Here is a 16,085-nt window from a genome sequence, read left to right as displayed (position 1 = left end):
CACAGATTGAAATATAGAGATTTGTTTTCTTCCCTGTTTTTCTAACTATTGCCAACCCACCCTCAGCTCAGCTGACCAGCCTGGCCACGCTGCCCCCTGCAGATCGTCAGCTACGGGAGCCTGCACTTCTCAGCAAGAGAGCCACTGTGGAGGCATGGTTGACCAGAGAAGCCAACACACTACAGAAATATAGACTGGTAAGACAGATTTGGCAAAACACACTTTATTTTCTTCATACACATATACAGTATCGCAGCAATATGACCTTTGTTTGTGGTGTGGTGTTTGTGCCATTGTATGATTGCCCATGAGGCACTCCACAAACAAAAAACTTAAAAGTTTGGATGCTGTGTATGTGTCCTGTCCGTTTGTGCAGGACCTGGCAGAGAAGCATCAGAAAACACTGCAGCTGTTGAGGAAGCAGCAGACCATTATTCTGGACGATGAGCTGATTCAGTGGAAGAGACGGCAACAGCTGGCAGGCAACGGGGGCCCGCCGGAGGGAGGTCTTGACATCCTTCAGTCGTGGTGAGTTCTTTTCCACCTCCCACCAAGATCACAGTTACCAAACTCCCTCCTAAAACAAAAGGTCACAGGTTTACAAGCTTGCAACCAGGGGCGTCACTAGACCAATTACTGTACTGGGGCACAGCTGGGGCACAGATAATTAATTTATTAATTTTTTAGCACTTATTTATCATATCATATAAATAGTGCTTCAAACTATACAATCACATCAGATTAAGTTGTTGTCTGGATCTTTGAATAACTAGCTGAAATGAACTTGGCATTTGGCCTACTTGAAAAAAGGAAACACAAATATTTATTTCAGCAACCACATTCAAATTGAAAATTTGCAACAGTAAAACAAAAAATAAAGCAGTCCTACATCTCTGGGTTCTATTCACATCCACAAAATTATATTAAAAAAAACCAAACACAAAACAATAAAGCCATATAGTACTGCATTAATCATAAACCAGAGAATCATTTTCTGAGAAGTAAACGGTAACGTCTCGGTTTCAGTTTGGCAAAGCGGTCAATCACTTGACAGTGACTTAACCGGGAGAGTTCCTCCCTCTCAACTGACAAGATGGCAAGATGGTGAAGCCTATCTTGCCCCATTGTGCTTCTCAGCCAAGTGTGAAGCCGTCTCAGCACACTGAACGTCCGTTCACATGTGCAGCTTGACACTGGGATGGTCAGAGATATCTGAATGACCCGTGTCAAGGTTGGGAACATTACTGGATCCAGCAAGCTGAAAACACCTTGCATGTCTGTGATTGGAAGGCTTTCCTGCTTTTTGGCCAGATAGTGTTTGGCCACTAACACCTCCTCAGGTTTCAGATCAACACTGTAATGATCTGCCAGACCTCTGAGGTCCTCCTCACACAGAAAGAAACTGTACAACATTAAATAGCTCTTCCATTACTCTAAATATTTAAACTGCATGTTTAGCTGCCTGGCAGACCACAACAGTAAATTATCCATACCATACAAACATACACAGACGAAAACAGACCAAACATTACCATATCAACACAGTTCCTGTCAAGGCACTCTGTGTGCAAAGCTAGACCACAGGCAACTGACTCACATTCAAATCGCAATTCATTTTCATTGTTCAAATAAACCATTTCATCTAGGTATCAATAACTGCAATCATTAAAATGAATCTTATATGCTTTATACTCTCATTTGTTATCATCGTATCTTGTAACCAGAATACTCAATGAGCCCGATTATCTGTTTATACAAAGCCTGTGTTTTAACCTTAAATATCAGTGTCGTATGAAGTACTTGAAAGAGATACTTGAGTAAAAGTACAAGTATCTTACCAGAAAATGACTTTGGTAGTCACCTTTTAGAATCCCACTTGAGTAAAAGTCTTAAAGTACCTGAGATTTAATGTACTTAAGTATCAAAAGTAATTTTCTGATAGTATTAGAAGTAAAAGTACAAGTATTAAACAAAGTGAGCAATGACAATTTTGAATTTGAAATTTATTGTGGCTTCTTTACAATTAAAACATAACAGTTAACAGTTCAAACAACATTAAAATTAAACTTCTATTATCATTGATGACAAGCTCTCTCTCTCTCTCTCTCTCTCTCTCTCTCTCTCTCTCTCTCTCTCTCTCTCTCTCTCAACCTCCCTGTGTGTTAAATGAACAAACGCTACTGTCTGTGGAGCTTCTGGACAAACTCGGTTTAATTCAACTTGGAGAGGAAATCTGCGTTTTAACAGCGTTAGCTCGCCAGCTCATCGTGTTTAGCCGCTCAGACAAACCCGACGTCCGGAGAGTTTAACAGAAACCCGTAAACCAGAGCCTCGGGGTCGGACACGGTAAATAACGAGCTGCTGGTGTGTGGAGGCGAAACCTCTAACGGCTGAGCGGCTAACGGCTGAGCAGCTAACGGCTGAGCGGCTAACGGCCGGTGATGCTAAAAACAACTAGCGACATACATTAAACAGTAAAGTAAGTAAAGTTGTAACAATTAAATTCACATGGAAATAGCGACACAGGGGTGAAACCAAACGACAATGATGGGCAGTTTATCCGGAACTCACCTGTAAGACAGGTGGAAAGAAATAGCGCTCAGACACGTAGACGTCACGTCCCGAAGTTGTTTCTGAAGTGAGTGCGGGACCCCAATCACAGCCAAAGTCGCGTGAATAAATTACCATATTAAGTAGCCATGTGTTCATTGTGTATGGAGTGAATAAAGCAGCAATGAGTTGCCACATTAGGTACATACCGGTATGTGTAAATTCTGTAAATTATGCCATGTAGACATAAAACCCTAAAGTGATTTTTTTTTTACTAGTGAAATTTATACTGGGGCACTACAGACCAATACTGGGGCACGTGCCCCAGTGAAATCTGTCTGATGACGCCACTGCTTGCAACAGACTACCACTGTGTTTATATCCAACATTTATTGGCTCCTTTAAGTGGGGCATTGACAGACATAGGCTGACAGACATGGCTCTGTCTAATCCCTTTTCAGACTGAATATGTTCTCTGTGCCTATTGTGATTCAAAGAATTCTCAGTCTTACTTGTGTGTACTCATTTATGTGCGTGCAGGTGTGAGAAGCTGGCAGAAACTATTTGGCAAAATAGGCAGCAGATTCGGAGGGCAGAGCACCTTAGACAACAGCTGCCCATTCCTGGACCTATTGAAGAGCTCCTCAACGAACTCAACAGTACTATCACAGATATCATCTCAGCATTGGTCACCAGGTCTGTGTGTTAAGTTCCTTCTAACTTCCTAAAGCTAAATCGAGGTTTAACTTAATTGATCTAGATCAATATAGCATCCCTATAAGCCCCAGCATCTCTGGAAGTGGGTGGACATGTTTAATACATTGAGGAATTGCCCCTCCTGCACTTACTGTTGACCTCTATGCCAGCAAGTTCGACTTACACAAGTTTGCTTTGGTTTCGTGGTCAACAGACTGAGTGATACCGTCTCTTTCTAAAATTGAATTATTCAGGAATTCAAATGTATCCACCTAAAGATTCAGTCCACATAAGGAAAACTTGCGGAACATTTTTGTGTTCTCTTGTTTCACTAATAACCATGTGAATGATAAGGAGCATCTGCTGAAGACAGAACATGTTCTTTAGTCTTAATCCTTGCAAAAGTTTATTTAGACATTATAGTTCCTAGGATTTCCTGGTTGATTTGGTAATACACATTGTTACCATAGTAACACCAAGTGCAGTTTAATACTATAGTAAACGCTTATTGAACATCGAGGAGCACAGCTGGTGTATTTGTTTCTTCCAGCTAAACAAATGTTTTTGTTTTTTTGTTATGAAAATCAGTCAGAGATAATGGTCACCACTATCTTGTTTATTGCAGAGGATTATGACTTGAGTTAGATCACATTTAGGATGTAGGTATATTTTGTAAAGTATAAAGATTCTAGTGTTGTTGAGGTCCATGGTTTCAACTCAGTTCAATTTTATTTGTATAGCGGCCGTCAATAACAATACAAATTGTCTCAAGCTGCTTTACAAAATCCAAGAATTGCGAATTGATGTTTTATATTTTATATCCTTAAGGTCAAGTGTGCATCCCTTTAGGGTTTGTGTTAAGTCTGAGTCTAATGCTGAGTCCAAGTAGAAGCTTCATCTAGAAATTACATTTAAAATATTACAGCATCAAGCTGTCATTCAAACCCCATCAGTACCAAATTATCCCTTATATGGAGGAGGAGAAAATATGTCATGACTGACTGCAAAAGTGTCCAGAAGCAAATGATGTAAGCTGGATGAGTCTAAAGCAATCAGCAGACACAAAGAGCATGTGCTGTGCAAGAGCTTAAAAGAAAACAAGAACACTTGTAACTTGTTTCAGTCCATTACTTGAGGCCCCAAAGGGATATCAGCCAGGGTCTCTTTGCTCTTCTGCATCCCTGATCAAGAAGTATTCTGAAATTTTGCGGCAGTGTCCTCTCCCATTTTTCTGGAAGAGAGTCTCTGTGGGGACACATAACACACTGAGACCAGACAGTAATGCACAGCTATCACGCAGAGTACAAACGTAGGAAAGGTTTCCTCAACGACATCTTATCTATATTAACCTCAAGCCCCAGGAGGTTTTACACTGGAAATGGGAGAGTGCTGTCTTCTCTTAGTTTAACTACACACCAGAGGGCTTGAAGGCTCATAACAACAGTTTGTGTGCATCCAAGCTCACTCTGAGCCTGGGGGATTAATCATTATGCTGTGTCCACTGTTATCTCACTTTATGTTAATGTGGAAATCAGAAAACAGCTAGACTGAAAAGCAGACTAACATTTCAGAAGAAATTAATTGTTAACTCTATTGGTTTACTGAACAGTACTTACTAACATGACCTTCATTAGTTTGCACAGTTACAATTAAGGTCATTTCCAAAGGATATTGCTCTCAATGCTGTACATTTCACACCAAACACACCTTTGTTTGATTTAAATATTAATGCTATACTGTAACTTTTGTAGTGTAACTTTTCACTCTTTCAACAATATACATAATATTGACTTAATAATAAGTATTAATCGTTTCTGCCTTAACCAGCTGGATTGTCTTATTTGACATGCATTGACATTTTTAATTTGTTGTGCGGCCATGAGATACTTCCTGGTTGGTCATATGGCACAATGCCATGCGATACAAATGTGAATGTGAATTGTGAAAATGCATTTGTATGTACAGCAAAGCAAACTGGCTAGGTTTTCAGCAAAACCTAGCCAAACTGCCACTACATGATGTCTAGTGAAGTACCTAATCAACAGGGCTTTGTTCGGTCATTCATCGTAACTAAAATTCCAAGTCTTCTTTTGTCTCCACAGCACCTTCATCATTGAGAAACAGCCTCCACAGGTGCTGAAAACCCAAACCAAGTTTGCCGCCACAGTGCGCCTTCTAGTGGGTGGGAAGTTAAACGTGCACATGAACCCTCCACAGGTCAAAGCCACCATCATTAGTGAACAGCAAGCCAAAGCACTTCTAAAAAATGAGAACACAAGGAAGTAAGTATAGTGCACTATTTGTGTCAGTGTGGCTTTAAAACATACAAAACAGACTCAGGACATTTTGGATTTTCTGGAGGTTCTGCCTTCTAGTTTTTTTTTAATAAAGACAGAAAATCAGTGCTTTCTCATTGAACTGAAGCAACAAAATGCAATTAATTCTTTTAAAAAATAAATTCTAGTATCTCCACTTCCTTGAGAGGGGATGCTACGGAACGTTCCCATGGTGCCATTAAGATAAGGTGTTTTAGTTTTCTACAGGGACTTCTGGATCCCTGGTTGAACTCTGACCTAGTGTGTTTCCAGACCTCACCACAGAGACATGGCTGGAACTTAAACAATGCCTCAGAGGAATCTATGGTGTGGGTACAGAATCCGCATTTAGCCTGTTCCACAACCTCATTCCACATTCCTCCTGACTCATAGAAACCTTCCAAGACTCTAGGTCAGCCAGCTAGTGGGAAAATTGGTTAGCAATTCAACAGCTCAGCCGTCATCTGCAGCGTCTCAACTAAACCACTTGCCCACAGACATCTGTTTGGTGGTTCTCCTGTAGACAAGATGGAGATAGTAGTAATTAAACCATCCAATTACACATAAGTTGAGAACAAACATCATTCCTACACCCTGCGTATTTCTCACTTAGCTCCTGCTTTGTGAACAAGCATTGCTTATTATGATACATGTTAAAGAAAGAATATCAATCTTGGGTGTGTTACAGCTTACACTCTTTGATTGACTCTCTTCTTCAGTGATAGCAGTGGGGAAATTCTTAACAATAACTGTGTGATGGAGTACCACCAGACTACAGGAACTCTCAGCGCCCATTTCAGGAACATGGTGAGTGGGTCCCTGTTGTATAGATGAGCTGATTTTTTTTCACCATTATGGAGAAAATTAAGTAAAATTACTATCATTATCTTCAATCTGCAGAAAGTGTGCAAGGTTCCGCTTGATAATAAAGCATTGATCTGCACATATTTGCCTTGTTGCTATTTGCCCAGTTTGTGTCAGGAAATACTGTCCAGTCACTTTATACAAATAATAAACCAATGAGTTAAATAGGTCCTTGTTCATGGGTCTACAATAGATAGCTTTAAACCCATGAATACCAAGTTAAGTCTTTTATTATAGGAATGTTTTTCCAGTAATGTATTGGATATTGGATGTATGGAATTGGGATTTCCAGAATGAAATGACAGTAAAAAAAAACTGCTCTGTACTGTCCATGGTCATTGTCTATTGAATGTGTGGCTACATTTCAGTATATCCTTCACATAGCAACTCAGCAATGCATTGGAGGATTGTTCTGCAGCCTCATAAGAGACACTGTCTACATCACAAACTTTGTTAGCAACAACCCCCAGAGCGCTCCATGCATTATTCATATGTCAGCCATGATGTCTGACTCTACAGTGAATTATGCATGGATGTACTGTGTGTATGATTTGTCCAATAATAGCTCAGAATGTGCCATATTTTCCTACACATGTCATCTTTCATGCAGTCTTTAAAGAGGATCAAGCGATCGGACAGGCGAGGAGCAGAATCTGTCACAGAAGAGAAGTTCACGATTCTGTTCGAGTCCCAGTTTAGTGTTGGAAGCAATGAGCTTGTCTTTCAAGTAAAGGTAAGCATGTGAAGGGAGACAGGGGGTGAGTGATTATGTTACTCTCCAGTCTCCATTCTTGCTACTGCAGTAGTAGGAATCCTCATATTCTCACAAAGCCTTACATATCTATCTTTAAAGTACATGTTCTGTGATATAATCTATATGCACGATACTGACCTATGCAAACCTTTGTTGTTCCAAGTCCCAGTCCCAATTTATCTGTATCCAAGACAACAAGAAAACCTTCTTTGTGATTAAATCTATAGAGACACAAAGAACGTTCTAGCTTTCTTACACTAATGGCTTTTCTTCTTTCCCTGAACAGACGCTGTCACTTCCTGTAGTGGTGATCGTTCATGGTAGCCAAGACAATAATGCCACAGCAACTGTGCTGTGGGATAATGCTTTTGCAGAGCCGGTAAGTAAATGCTTGTGTTTGTGTGTTCAAAATTGTTATAGGTGGTTAAACTCTTGAAATGTGCCTGTGTATTTAATGTTGCATAAACATCTGTCATATAAATCTATAAACCACTATATTTATAGGCATGAAATATTCCTTGATTCACACCGCTCATATACCACGGCCCAGAACAAACTGATGGGTTCACATGTTGGAATAGTGCTGGTTCACCAAAAAATAATAAACATTTTTATAAATGAATTAAGAAATACATTTTATACCTTAAACAGTTGAATTGGTTCATAAAAACAAGCAAAATATTGTGTATTGTTACGGCAACATAATACTGTATATTCAGTGTGAATATGGAGGCATGAATAATATGTTTATGGTATTTTTTTAAGGTTTGTTCAATATAAAAAATACAAAACCTTTTAAATATCAGTGTGTTCATGTCTGCACATTTTATTTATGATGATGATGATTTATCATGAAAATCCTCTGCTGTCCCCTTCGTGTTTACAGGGTCGGGTGCCTTTCCTCGTACCAGATAAGGTGCTTTGGCCCCAGCTTTGTGATGCCATCAACATGAAGTATAAGGCAGAGGTGCAGAGTAATCGGGGCCTGTCTGAGGAGAATCTGGTCTTCCTGGCTCAAAAGGCCTTTAGTAGCTCCAGCAACAACCCTGACGACTACCGGAGCATGACGATGACGTGGTCACAGTTTAACAGGGTCAGCACAAGTTTCTTTCTTATCTCGATGAATACAAAAATATATATTTAATACAGATAATTCTATTCATCTCTTATCATCACTAAGACATTATTTTTCTCCCTCACTGCATTTTTAAAAGCCCTCAGGCTTGTCTCAACCACGTGCGTGATCTCCATTAAAGAATTTACCGTCACTGTGTTATTCATACACATATCACATATTTCCTGCTCCATTTGCAGCATCCATGCAGCCTTATTCTGTGGATGACTTGAGTGAGAACGCCTCATTGGTAGCCAGATCTTCTTCTTAATGGGCCTATTTGTCCACACAGAAAAAGGCTAGAGGCCTCATTTTAGCAGCCAGTGAAGGAAGAACACGCACTCACATTCACCACACACCATCAGTCTTATTAGATTACAGGAACATAAAGTTTGACCCGCTTCATAGATGCACATATTGGTTTTGCACATGCAGGACTCACAACTTTACCCAGATACACAACATGTACACATACATGGACACACTTTGTTAAATCAAAAATGCAACTGGAACGACTGTAAATTGGTTTAGCAAATATTCTTCATGTTTATGGACTGGATAGACATGAGGGAATTTAAAAACACTATAAACGATGGACACATCTGCTTGAATGCATCCTGTGTGCTTTATAAAAATCATGTCATAATCCTCTACAGGAAAGCTTGCCAGGGAGGAACTTCACATTTTGGCAGTGGTTTGATGGTGTGATGGAACTCACAAAAAAGCATCTCAAACCACACTGGAATGACGGGTAAGAAAGCTCCAAAAAAATAAAAGCAAAATAAAACCAATATGTCTCTTTTTTTTTTTTTATCTGACGGCAGGGCCACATGCTCTGTTAAAGTAAATGTTTTCCTGTCCCCATTTTGTCCATCATGACAACTCAACCAGTGGTTCACTTTCATGATTTTCCATGGCAACCTGCTCTTGTCAGTATACCAGGGCTTAAATGAAGAGCAGTGGAAGATAGGGAAAGAATTTCTCTAAATCTCTCTTCTCTTTGTAGAGCCATCTTGGGCTTTGTGAACAAGCAGCAGGCTCAGGATATGCTGATGTCCAAACCCAACGGTACCTTCCTTCTGCGCTTTAGTGACTCTGAGATTGGAGGAATCACAATTGCTTGGGTGGCAGAAAATCCTAACAAAGCAGGTATACTGTGTAAATTGTGTCCATTCTGTCTTTGAAATATGAGTATGAACCAGGGCAGAGAAGACAGATATAATATAAGACTCTTTTTCTAAAATAAAGCTGCTGTCAGAATGTTTTCAGTTAAAAAGGTCTAGAAATTCAATGTGCCCTATATAATCGTTATGATGCTAATTGCTAACAACACTGTTTTAAGTGAAAATTTGATAATATGTCAATGTTGCCTTCATGGCTTATTACCACTACTCACATGTGAGTCAGACGTCAGCACTTTTCCCTGCCTTTCCCTGCTGTCAGGTACTTTAGTGTGTGAGGACAAGATCTGAAGGGATGCCCGTGTGATGTGTTTTCTATCTTGAAAGATATGATACTGAAATGAAAACGATTACTGTTGATTAAGTGGTGTGGGTGCTGTGTTTCTCCAGGAGAGAGAATGGTTTGGAACCTCATGCCCTACACAACCAAAGACTTCTCCATTCGCTCTCTGGCTGACCGCATTAGCGATCTTAATCACCTCCTGTTCCTTTACCCTGACAGACCCAAGGATGAGGTTTTCTCCAAATATTACACCCCACCACTTTGTAAGAAACGTTTTATTTGCAGAGGTTATTTTCAAAACTGAATGTCACCACTGCAAGACTTGTTCATATCAAACTGACCCCTACGTTGTTGTTTGTTCACTGCTTTTAGTTATTCTGTCTCCTTGTTTGTTTAATAGCAAAAGCAGTCGACGGTTACGTGAAACCACAGATTAAACAAGTGGTACCTGAGTAAGTATCCATCCTCTTTTCCTCTCTCATGTTTTTTCTCCTTCTCTTTTTCTCCCTTCTCCTTCTTTGCCGTCCACTCATCAGTCTTTCTCTCTGCAGCATCATTTAGAGTTAATCACTAAATACTAGGCCCTGAATTCAGATCAGCTATTAGTTAGCTGCTACAGTTGGAGGAGGCCAATTAAGGATGGACAAGGTTCCTGCGCAAGCTTGTCTTCCACTCATCATTAGAGTTAGTCTTGTTAGTTAGCAAGCCACGGTCCCTGCCTGTCTCCATGGTTGGTTCACCCGGAGTAGAGAAAATGGCCATAATGATGCAGTAAGGGCTGGAAAACACGCTGAGGGTAGTTGCTTAGGCAACTGCTGAACATAGGCTCATAGGTTTTTTCTTTGGTTCATGTGTGTGCATTTCTCTTCGTGTGTGTGTGCACGCATATGTACAGGTTTACTACAGCTAATCCAGATCCAGCAAGTGGGAACCCAACCTATATGGATCAAGGAGCTTCACCTGCACCTGTCAGTCACCCTCACACCTATGGCATATACCCACCTATGTGAGTCAAACATATGAGCTCTGTATGAGTGTGTGTGGTGATTGTGTGTGAGTGTAAAATCCTGCTGATTTGTTGGTGATGTGCCGCTGGCTTGTCTGAGTGTGGGTGGCTCCTCTCTGTGTCTTGTGGCAGGAGTGACTCTATGTTGGATACGGATGGAGACTTTGACCTAGATGACACCATGGATGTAGCGAGACATGTAGAGGAGCTTCTCCGGCGGCCTGTAGAGAGCCAGTGGGGTGGCCAGCAGTCCTGACCCGTGACCTTTTGAACCGTGACAACACCAAACGAACCCTGCCTCCCAACTTGCATTGACATGGTTTAATTCCATTAATTTCTCTCTTTTTCATATTGCTATAATGTGAAATGTTAATAATGGTTGTGATTTTTTTTTCTTTTCAGCATGAGAGCATGCATGTCTGACTTTTTATAGTTTTATTTGTGTCCATATATGTTTGTAAAACAGATTAGGTAAAATGCAAAATCTACAATGTTACAGTGTTGTGAAAATAAGAAAAGAAGAAGTAATGCTCATACACATTGTGCATGCATTTCCAATTGATTTTAAACTAATTTTAAAAATATGCTACTGTATGAAGTTATTTTAGGAACTGAATGTTTTTATTTTATATTTTCTTCTTTGTAAATGGGTTGTCAGTATTTTGACTGTGACACTGATCTTGCCCTTTGACGAAAAAGAAACTTAAATGAAGATTCTTTTGTTTTGCTCTTAAAAACATCTGCGTCATTGCTCTGGATAGTTAGAGTCAGTTTTCAAATCCATATACACTAACCTAAAGCCAGAGTGACTCTCTTTGCTCTGCAACTGACAGCACACACATCAGCACAAGGTACAAGTGCACAAGTTTAAGATGTATTTCTGATTTGTTCACCAGCTGAAACCTGGGAGGGGAGTTTATCCACCTCCCTCACTCTCACAGGGCTATTTGTCTTCTGTTGGAACACAGAAATGCAAATCTAAGCATTTACCCAGCGCTGCCTGCTTGTCCTCTCAGGTCCCTCTGTTCCCCTCATCAATGCTACCTCGCATTATTCTACTGACAGTCTTTGTATTGGTTCTCTTGTTTCTGCACCACATTCACACCATTAGGTACGGTCAGTGTATTTTGGTCTTGTAATTTGCGTTAATGTGTGTGACACCCTCCTGAAGAAATCCAGAGTCATGAAGTATCACATGTCTGATCATTATGCTTGAATATTTGGGGCTGTGCTGCTCCTCGCTAACTTTTCTGCCTGTCCGTCCATTAGTTCCTGTTGCTGCATCATGACACTGTGGTAAAAAAACAAACAAAAAAAAAAAACAAGCAAGTTTATGTTTGACAACAACTGTGCCAACAGCAGAAGTTGCAAAGCATAGAGAGATTGAATGCTTGCACATACTCATGCGCTGCTGGGCCACATGTAGATTTTTGGACGTTTGGTTTTGTCAGTTTATTTTGTTGTCTGACATTCGTCTTTGGTCAGGATTGATTGTCGTTATGGATCCTATTTTTGCTGCACAAAAGCTAAATGTTTAAAACAGGCTTGCACCTCAGGAATGAATAGCTTTGCTTAGCCGATGTATAAGCCAAAAAGAAATCAGTCTATGTATATATGAATTTATTTTCTCTAACATAATTCTCTTTTATTATAATTGTTTCTCCGGCACTCCCCAATTTAATGCAACCCCTTTGCATAGCCTGAGGATTTGCGTAGAATACCTCCTCAGCTGACCAGAAGCACCAGTTGACAAAGGACACAGAGCGACTGGGAAGGATTTATTTTGTTCTTTTGTGTTTGTCTAATAGACATTACAGTATTTAAAGTTCTATAATTCTCTTCATTCTTTTTTATTTCTTCTTATTTCTTTTGCAACTCTTTCTTTCCCATTTTAGAAATCTTAAGCAACATGGGCAACCTTGTGATATATTCCGTATTATCATTTTTGAGCTTTGTTCCACTGTAGACTGTGTATTTTTCAATGATGTAGATGGCGCTGTGTGCTGTTTAATGTATGTACCATGTTTGTGGTTTGGGTTTATCACTTGGAGAAACAGCAGTTGAATTGAAAAGAAGAAAATAAAGTTTTTATAAATAATGTCAATCTGCACGGTAGATTTTAATTTTAGATTATTTTTTTTCTGTTGCCACAAAATTATATTTTTTTGTATGTGTGCAGTTACTGACATTAGTTTAACTGGCAATCCATGACTTCATCTCAATTCAGTATAGATTTATGGAGTTAAAAGTGTTGTGGGTAACTGCATTGTGTATGGTTTACAATGGGATCTATACAATTAAAGATAATACACACACTCAAACACGCATTAAATCACTACTATATTATAAATACACTACAACATGTCAAATGAGTCTAAACAAATACAAAGATTTCATGTAAAGTAAATGTAATTTACATTTATTTTAAAATTAAACATGGAATTAAATATTCCACAAACTTGGCTGTCACTTTAAAGTCACAGACATGACTGCATAACATTAATGCTATATTACACAGTAAACACCATTCCTTTTTGTGAAGCGTTTTAGTGCTAATAATCTGCACTGATATAGTCCAGATATATTTGGTATTGAATGGAGGCAATGATAAACAAGACATAGGGAAAATGGTTCATCAGCTCAAAATTCAAAACATATTTCAACTGTTGCTTTACCATTCTGACCATAAAAGATGGTTTGTGGGTATGGGCTGTTTACTGGAAAAATAATAGAGCACATGTCCCAAATGGTGTAATTAAGCTCCTTTCTGCCATCTGGTGGAGATAATAAACATGGCCTTGTGTTTGTGTGCATGTGTGTGTGTGTGTGTGTGTGTGTGTGTGTGTGTGTGTTTGTCCGTGTGTGTGTTGCTGTACCTTAAAATGCCAATTACCTGCCGGTTGTCAGGCCAGGGAATGATAAGAAAATCTAATTTGCATGGAATTCAATAAAAATAACCAGTTATTGCTTAAAAGATTTTCATTATCAGTTTTCAACAGTTACAAATTCTGCACGGCCGCTTCGATTAGAGACAAAAAAAACAAATTATTAATTTTAATTAGAATGTACTATACTAGTTGTATCTTAATTAATTATACTATATGGACCGGCTACTGTGTCAAAAGCATAAAATGCGCATGGGTCAGTCATTGTGATCCAGTGGAGAGGACTCCCAGAGGTCAATAGTGGATTGTTGCCTGGATACAAACAAACCGTGCTTTAAAACAGATTTATAGAATGGCCGCTCTTGTTTGCATCTGTAGGAACAATAGAAGGAAGGTTTTCCTGCAGCAGCGCATCCTAAGTAGTATAGTATATTGGATTTGTCTGTTTTACCGGTGACAATGACAACAAGTAGCCACACAGGATCTCCCCAAGAGAGAGAAAGATATCCACAGACACACACACAGTCACAGTTCATATCACAATATGCAAACCATAATCCATATGGTGGGGATTTCTGACAGAAAACTCACAGTCATCTTCATTTAAAGTACTTTTTAAATGAGCCTACTTTGCATTCATCTTTATTGACTCCGAGATAAGCTATGTCACCACTAGATGTCAGTAAAGTACAATAGATCATGTGGCAAAATTACACCCATCAGGCGTAACATAATGACCACCTTCCTAATATTGTGTAGGTCTCTCTTGTGCCTCCAAAACAGTTGTGACTCATCAGAGAATGAACATGGGCCTTCTGAGGGTGTCCTGTGGTGTCTGGCAACAGAATGTTGTTAGTGGGGGCCTTTGGGTCCTACAGGTTGAGGGGAGGGGCCTCAGTGGATCATCCCACTGATACTTGATCAGTTTGGGATCTAGTGAATTTTGAGGCCAGGTCAACACCTTGTGCTGTTCTTCATGTTTTTTGAGTTGTTCCTAAGCTGTTTTTGTGCATGTGTCTGTGTCAGGCTGCATCCTGCTGTGGATGGCTGCTGCCATCAAGGAGTGTCATTGCTGCGGGTCTAGGTGTGGTCTAGGTGGGCGGTTCATGTCTAAGTACCATCCACACGAATGCCAGGTGCAAAAGTTTCCCAGCAGAACATTGTATTGTGACAAGATAGTCAGTGTTTTTCACTTCACCACTGTCAGTGGTTTTAATGTTGTGGTTGATCGATGTAAATATAATGTGGTTGTTTTTCTTAAATTTAAAGTGTAAAAATTTGCTTACGCATCAGTGGCATCTGTCTCTTCCTGACTGATCATCTTCTCTCTCTGTGCCACCATTCGACTGTGCTGCTCTCTGAATCACTCTGATTTCTTCACTGTATATCCTGGTGAGGAGAATTGATGTCTTATGCACTCCTAGCATACAGTTTTATGTCATCCATGCCGAGCAGCTGATTGATGAGCACTCTACCCTTTAACCAATCTATCTTTGCAATGATCTGGCTGAAGACGTTCAGGGCCGTGGTTTTGAATCGGTTTTCCAACACAGCAGATAGAAATTGTCCTCATCATGAAACCTCACAATTTAAAAATTCAGTTATGTGTTGTTTTTTTTTTTTACTTATGTTTTGATTACGGATTGTGCCTTTAACAAGAACCCGTAAATGCACAATAGCATTTAATTTATTTTTAATTTTATGGTTTTTATTCATGGTTTCTGTTCCTGTTCCTGATTATCACATGGGTGAGCACAGGAAGTGCGGTAGCAAGCTCAGGAAGACACGCCCCCCGCTCCCCAGCTACTAGCAGCAGGAACTTCCTCTATAAATATCATCATTCGACTATACAGTTCAACGCACATATGTTTTGTTCTTGTGGTTTTATTGTTGTCTCAGTATCTACCATCGAAGTAACATCAGATAAGTGCTACTGGTGCTGCAGACACAGTAAATGAGAAATGAAGGCCACAAACTGAAAAACACACGGCATACTATAAAAATCACAAAAATGTGCTGTGCAACTGAGGAGTAGATCCTCTCTTTTTTTTCCTCCATTAGCCAGCAGAGATTTGCAAGCTTGGCCAATAGCTAGTTGTGTGGATCAGGCCAGAGGAGGGCGCTTTTATAGCCTGAAGGTAGGATCCATTGATCTGAACCTGTCAGGTACTGTAGCAGGAGGGAGCGATGCCTGTATACAGACATGACTGATATCCTGCCACAGGAAACTATATCAAACCTGACTGGAAAACAACAAAGGTATTATAGCATTGCTAGTTGAGTGCAGATACATCAGACAGCATCTCACATTCTTTCTTTCTCAGTTTATTTAGATTACCCTCAGTCAAACAAAAAATATGTTTCTCTCCTTCCTGGTCTGTTCATACTGCACCTTTATTCCTGTGTTGAAAAGTATTTTAAAGTTCAGTGTAGCATT

General features: G+C 39.7%; 1 protein-coding gene across 3 annotated transcripts in view; it reads left to right on the top strand.

Annotated features, from left to right (window-relative positions):
• stat5a (signal transducer and activator of transcription 5a) overlaps positions 1 to 13,052 on the top strand; it is a 44,226-nt gene extending 31,174 nt beyond the window's left edge. For 2 of the 3 annotated variants that reach the window (XM_084570261.1, XM_084570260.1), the window contains 14 exons: positions 67 to 197; positions 377 to 528; positions 3,091 to 3,246; positions 5,349 to 5,528; positions 6,281 to 6,368; positions 7,036 to 7,158; positions 7,466 to 7,558; positions 8,066 to 8,272; positions 8,950 to 9,044; positions 9,300 to 9,442; positions 9,865 to 10,020; positions 10,158 to 10,209; positions 10,653 to 10,763; positions 10,896 to 13,052. In XM_084570261.1, the coding sequence (XP_084426387.1) occupies positions 67 to 197; positions 377 to 528; positions 3,091 to 3,246; positions 5,349 to 5,528; positions 6,281 to 6,368; positions 7,036 to 7,158; positions 7,466 to 7,558; positions 8,066 to 8,272; positions 8,950 to 9,044; positions 9,300 to 9,442; positions 9,865 to 10,020; positions 10,158 to 10,209; positions 10,653 to 10,763; positions 10,896 to 11,019 (1,811 nt within the window). In that variant the 3' untranslated portion in view covers positions 11,020 to 13,052. Of the gene's footprint in view, positions 1 to 66; positions 198 to 376; positions 529 to 3,090; positions 3,247 to 5,348; positions 5,529 to 6,280; positions 6,369 to 7,035; positions 7,159 to 7,465; positions 7,559 to 8,065; positions 8,273 to 8,949; positions 9,045 to 9,299; positions 9,443 to 9,864; positions 10,021 to 10,157; positions 10,210 to 10,652; positions 10,764 to 10,853 lie in introns of all 3 variants that reach the window. The other variant, XM_084570262.1, reaches the window with a different exon arrangement.
• Positions 13,053 to 16,085: the final 3,033 nt, after the last annotated feature.

The sequence above is a fragment of the Chelon labrosus genome, assembly GCF_963514085.1.
Source record: "Chelon labrosus genome assembly, chromosome: 21".
Classification (NCBI taxonomy): domain Eukaryota; kingdom Metazoa; phylum Chordata; class Actinopteri; order Mugiliformes; family Mugilidae; genus Chelon; species Chelon labrosus.
This window is presented reverse-complemented; position numbering and strand designations above follow the sequence as displayed.